Here is a 6,088-nt window from a genome sequence, read left to right as displayed (position 1 = left end):
TATGTCATGCTTTGAACAAGTGATTCGTTAAATCACTTATTTTATGTTTAAGTATGTCAAACTTCTTACATTGTACAAGAAATCTTGCATTGTACTTTATCATTTGTAAAATTTTCCGATACCCACGAATGTTTAAATTTATTTCGGATTACTAGTGATGTTTCCGTTTTATATGTTGCTTTAAATCCTTTGTATTAAATATGTAAGGGAAGAATTATAAATTTTACATTTTGAAGTATATTTTTTTTCTTTTTTGAAATATTGCCATATTAAACTACTTTGGTTATTTTGTTTGTTTATTTCTTCGTTAAGACATATTTGATGAGCATAAAATAAATGTACTTTCAGTGTCTTTAAATTGTACTGAGAATAATTTTTATGGCAAATGTTACATGGTTATATTGTATCCTATGATTCTGAAATTTATTATAATTTTGTCATATCCAAATTTTTCTTTTCGTTATTTCTTTGTATGTTATTTTCGCCAGTACTTTTTTTATTTAAGCCATGCTTGACCAAATGGCACGCTAAACCATTTATATCATTTTGCAGTACATTAAATGGATAAGAACAGATTTTACATTTTATTTTATCATCTGATGTGTTTGAAATGTGCGGATATCCACGAATGTGATATCAAATTCTTTTTGTATTTTTTCTATTATTTGTGAATGCTTATATTTAAGATCTTTTAAATTGCGTATTAAATATCCTCTTGAAAGATATTTATCACAAATTTTATATTTTGAAGTGTATCTTTCTTCTTCTGTGAAATAACGCCTTCGGACCATTTCTACAATCCGTGTCTTCATCATGAAATATTTTATGAGCAATGAAGTAAGTGTACTTTTACAGTTAATATGTCATTAATGTAATGTAAGGACAAATTTTTGCATTATGATTTTCTATATTATTATAATACTGCTGTATCCAATTACTTGGCATACTTTTTTTTAGTGCCTGTACAATATCTTAGAGTATGTATTACTAAACATGAGAATGTTTATACAATAGAAAAATGTTCGATGAAGGTAGAAGTGAGTAACATGTGAATTTATAGTTAGAATGTAAATAATGTTTGCGTTCAAGCAGGACATTTATTTTGTAACTGTTGGAAATTTTCTTTGCGCTGATTAGATTATACTTTTAGATCTATCCTTTAGAAGAATTATCCTATCTCAGCTGACAATCATAAAGCGGTTGCAAAACTGTTGTGTTTTGTTGAACGCAGCCGTTAATGATTTGAATAGTGATAGAGCCTAAAATGCATTATGCAAGTGTTTGTGCTCTTAACTTAAAGCCTTGTGTCCAATATAGAAATCCATCCGAGATCTCGGACAGAGAAAGAATTGACCAATCACATTGGTCATATGACCAAATTTATTAAATGGCACTAAGATATATAGATATATAGATAACATTTTAGATATAATCGATCAATTATACAATGCTGCATAAATTTTTGTAAATGACTAAGTCAGGTTGAAAATATTATGAAATTTATGTAAGTTATTTTGTATGTATTTATCACATTTTGATTGTTCATATTCTACTTAAATTAAGTGAACATAAATTGTAATATAAAATATAACACATATACGTACGCACGCAAATCAGAGTAAACATAAAATTCCATGATGATATTTTTGTACATTGGATATATCGTATAACAATATTTATCCTGCTGTTATTCTATGATCTATCACTTTAATGAAAAGAAGTAGTCGTTTTTCTCCGCAATAGCTACCATTTTCATCTAATAGCTGGATTTATTCTTTCCGAAACAATGGTACTCGCTTTCATACATAATGCATTGCATTTAGCGATAGTAGCTGCTAAGAAAACAAATGGTGTTGAATAATAAAATCGATTTCTTATACATTGAATTTCGAATTGAAAACATTGATATCGTTGAAAGAAGAAAGAATATAAAAAATTATAATTAGAAAATTTATATTGATTGTATTTATGTTTTACTATTAAGTAAGATAAAAAAATAAATATTTGAAAAATTTGTAAGCTATTTATCTGATATTTTTTAAAATTATAAATTATTAATTATTTTATTATTTTTATTATTTAATTATTTTAATGGATTTTAATGAGGATTAATATTTATCTTAGATTCTTAAAGTTAAAGAATATTAAAGTTTATTTAGGCCAACGAAATAATGTGCATAATGTTCAAAGTATTGAATTTTGATCATCAGTCTTGCGAAAAACTAGACAAACGAATTAACTTTATATTAATAAATTTGATAATTAAAAAATTAAATTTCTTGTTTCTAATAAAAATAATTTCTAATACAACGGTGAATTTATTAAATCATTAAAATGATTAATTTAATTAATAATTAATATTAAATTTATTTAATTTAATTAAAAATATTTAAAAAGTTTGTAAAAAATTAAATTTTCTGCGAAACAGATGCATGAACGTCTTGATGTTTGCAGCGTAACAGGATAATTTTATAACCTAAGCATTCGATGTGTGGACATTGAGATAATAGTGCAATGATAAATTAACAGTTCGAGCGAGAATACTCTGAGAATATCGACATTTAGTGCTGATGAAAAAATCAGCGAAGATATAATTATCAAATATTCATGCATGTGTCCTCGATGTTAAAAATGAAATATTAACCAAAAATTACCGCATTTAATCTTATCAAAAACTGCACAACTTTGTAAAGTCATCGTTTTTTTTTTACAACACTTCTCATCACGATGCGAGGTTTGTTGTAATAAAATAATTCAGTAATGTGAGAGAGACAAACTATAACATTTAATATCTTGAAAGACAATCTATGATGATATCATTTATCTTGTTCACTTATTTGATATTAATTAATGTATGTTAGAATGTTTCTTTATTTTATAATGTTTGGACTACAATAAGCAAATTAATTAAATATAGAAACTTTAAAATAAAAATGGAAATTGGATTTTAAAAACAGGCTTTTTAATTATTTAAATATATTTCTCTTAAAAGTATTTCTTTTAGGTTTAGTTGATCAATCTTGCGATTTTGATCTGAAATCGTAGTGAAGAAAATTATCACGGAAGACAAGAGCACGCAAACGAAATTTTTTTAGGAGGCTTTCTTGAAAAAGATTGTTGTACGTTAATGTAAGATGGAAACTGTGAAATACTATGTGAATTTCATAGATCCTCACTGGATTACCGTAGTAGCAACTGGTTTATATACTCATTTGCGACAAATCTGCATAATTGGTCTCTGTTTTGAGGACAACGCTTTGCCTTTTGATCCATCATATGCGTCAGTATTATTTGTGTTCTCAGTTTTGTGCTTATTAGCAGAATATAGACTGTGGCCTATAACTCTTAAAGAACCACCAATCCAGCTATTATATATTTACGAAGTGAGTTTTGAAGCCATTATTTACAGATTTTCTGAAACCGATTTTAATATAATATTTTCATATAATATCTTTTTGGCTAAGTAATATAGATGCATAAAGTTATTGAATTAAGATAATTATTGAATAAGAATTTTTTTTATTTTAATTTTTTTTATAATTGATGTGCGCAAGGTAATATCAAATTGAACATTACTATTGATTCGGAATTGATTTTACTATGTAGATGTTAATAGCTGCATTAAGCACGAATTTAGCAATCCAAATAGTATGGATACCAATGATGCATGCAATTTTCTGTCTAACTCAAGAATCTAGTAAGTGGGTATGTATAGCATTTACTAAATAAAAATATAATGCGCTATTACTATATACTATTTTTCAATTTATTTTATTTTGTTTAATTTTTGAACTCAGGTTTTTTTAAAAACGAAAAATTATTACTGATAAATTTTGTTCATAAAATTATATGAAATTTTTGCCACGCAAGAAACGGAATTGCCGGTAGATGGAAGTTTTGAATTTTGAAATATTTTCATTTTATTTTAGTTGTTATGGTTGAATAGTACTATGGGTCTGGATAGTTATTCTTGGTTAACTTTCTTTGCGGATTACATGGCTAGAGACTATGCAGCCACGTACATGGCATTTTGCATGTCATTATTGTCGTTTGTGTGGATGCTAGACGCCACCGAATCACTGGACACGTTTCTGGATACGTGGAGCAAGTAGTGAATTCTGAAAACTTCAAATTTTATTCACAAAATTGTCCGACATGTAATAAAATTACAAAGCAATTTATCAATTCGTAAATACAATTCCCAATAAAGAGAAATTTTAAATTCAATTTCGTTCAATTCAACAAAAAATTCAACAAAATGTAAATCTTTAACTTATGATATGAATTTATTTTATTGTAATCCTTTATCATAGAATATTTTATTTTATTTAAATGATTTTTGTTTTTTAAATATTAGTTATTAAACTTTGAAATGTTTGTTAAATGTTGAAATGAAGTATTTTAATTTAATGCCCTTATATAAAATTAGAATTAATATAATCTTCAATTATATTCTAACAATATAACTTAATTATAATCTAACAATAATTCCTTTTTTGCTTTTTACAAGACGGTTTATGAATCCAAGACATCCCAAACGCAAAAAGGTTACCTTCAACAATCCTGAAGTGACTCAATCATTCTTTTATAGATTCTGTCAGATAAATTCTTTTCTAAAAAATTTTAGAAATCATAATTTTTTCTAATCTGCTACATTTGTATTGTATGTCCTTATGTTTATAAATATCTTATATTAGTAATATTTTATAAAATTATTATTGCATTAATCATCTGCGTTGCATTATATAAATATTTACAAAAAATGTAATTTTTTTTTTACTAATTTTTTTATTTTACTAATTTAACTTTGTAAAGAAATGAAATTTATTGTACTGCTGAATTTAAAATATTGTTTCATGAGTTTATTATTTCGTAAGTCTATTGCATTATATCGATACTTTTTTGAATAAATATATCTATTAAACACAAACACAACTTATTTTTGATAAAATTATTTTAAAAAACTGTTCATGTTTAATCTTATAAACTAGAAATTATTAAATGTTATTAAACTAACTTCATTGTAAATGTCAAGCTTTTTCTCTTTTTTTTCATAATTGGCAATAATCTATAAATCAAATCTGAATTGCGATTATTCAATATTGCTATCAAGAATGACACGATTATCATGTACGATATGGGCATTAGTGCTCAATAGTTTAAAAATATCAATTTTTCAAACATATTTCGCTAACGCTTTGGAAGATGAATTTGGTTATTCTCTGATGTCAAGTCCACCAATTACTTCTTTTTTAATTGCTACAAGTGTCTATATTATTATCGTCAATTCCACGTTATTCCCAAAATCTTTCCGAGAACCGAAACCTATTTTTATGTGTTTATATGAGGTTAGTGTATATTTTTGCTAAATATTTTTTTATTATTTGAAAGCTAACAGCTTTTTTTCTTTTGTATTTCTCTATTGCTATCTTTTTTCTTTCTTTCTCTTTATTTTAATTGCAGTTTTTAGTAACTGCGTTCTTCCTAGAATTTGCAATTGCATGCATATGGACGCCAATAGATGTACTCATCTTAAGCATACTGCCAAAGAAAATTTATCCTGTAACGCAACAATTTATTAATTAATCTATTTTAATTTTAATACAATATTATAATAGCATATTCAAATTATTTTAATAATTAACTATTTCAATATTTATATTTACTGGATATTTATATTTAATATTTATATTTACTGGAAATTAATGTGAACATTTAAATAATTATGTATTAAAATTATGTTGACATTTAATACTTACCGAAAACTAACGTGAGCAGATACTCAGTCAATTAAAATTGGGAAATGTAACTGAAATGTTTTTAATATTTGGTACGATTAAATCATTCATGACAATTCTCACAAATGGAATAGCAACAATGATTTTTCTGATTACTCTTCACGTTACAAGAGCTGTCAATTTCAAAGATCTAACGTGAGTTTATAATTATTACGTCTTATTACTAATATTTTTGTAATGATAGTAAAATACAAATCTTTTATTTAAAAAAATGATTAAATGAAGCTAATACAAATTTTGTTTATTGTAACTTAAAATTCAGGGATAATGGAGTAATGTATTTCCTGTCG

The 6,088-nt window shown here is 25.4% G+C and overlaps 2 protein-coding genes across 2 annotated transcripts; both read left to right on the top strand.

Annotated features, from left to right (window-relative positions):
• The first annotated feature begins 3,134 nt into the window (after nt 1–3,134).
• LOC108693700 lies at nt 3,135–4,112 on the top strand. Its single transcript, XM_018202762.1, has 3 exons — nt 3,135–3,383; nt 3,607–3,705; nt 3,930–4,112. Exons 1-3 carry the CDS (start codon nt 3,135–3,137, stop codon nt 4,110–4,112), a joined length of 531 nt encoding a protein of 176 aa, XP_018058251.1.
• Nucleotides 4,113–5,114: 1,002 nt separating this feature from the next.
• On the top strand, nt 5,115–5,586 carry LOC108693618. The gene is made up of 2 exons (XM_018202652.1): nt 5,115–5,348; nt 5,464–5,586. Exons 1-2 carry the CDS (start codon nt 5,115–5,117, stop codon nt 5,584–5,586), a joined length of 357 nt encoding a protein of 118 aa, XP_018058141.1.
• Nucleotides 5,587–6,088: the final 502 nt, after the last annotated feature.

Source organism: Atta colombica, unplaced genomic scaffold (genome assembly GCF_001594045.1).
Source record: "Atta colombica isolate Treedump-2 unplaced genomic scaffold, Acol1.0 scaffold96, whole genome shotgun sequence".
In the NCBI taxonomy this organism is placed as follows: Eukaryota; Metazoa; Arthropoda; class Insecta; order Hymenoptera; family Formicidae; genus Atta; species Atta colombica.
Note: the sequence above shows the minus strand (reverse complement) of the source record. Positions and strands in the feature narration are given on the sequence as shown.

Coding starts and splice junctions, on each gene's coding strand:
- LOC108693618 (XM_018202652.1), top strand. CDS start 5,115: ATGACACGATTATCATGTACGATATGGGCATTAGTGCTCAATAGTTTA. Junction 5,349..5,463: donor TTTTTATGTGTTTATATGAG/GTTAGTGTATAT, acceptor TTTTAATTGCAG/TTTTTAGTAACTGCGTTCTT.
- LOC108693700 (XM_018202762.1), top strand. CDS start 3,135: ATGGAAACTGTGAAATACTATGTGAATTTCATAGATCCTCACTGGATT. Junction 3,384..3,606: donor AGCTATTATATATTTACGAA/GTGAGTTTTGAA, acceptor TTTACTATGTAG/ATGTTAATAGCTGCATTAAG. Junction 3,706..3,929: donor CTCAAGAATCTAGTAAGTGG/GTATGTATAGCA, acceptor ATTTTATTTTAG/TTGTTATGGTTGAATAGTAC.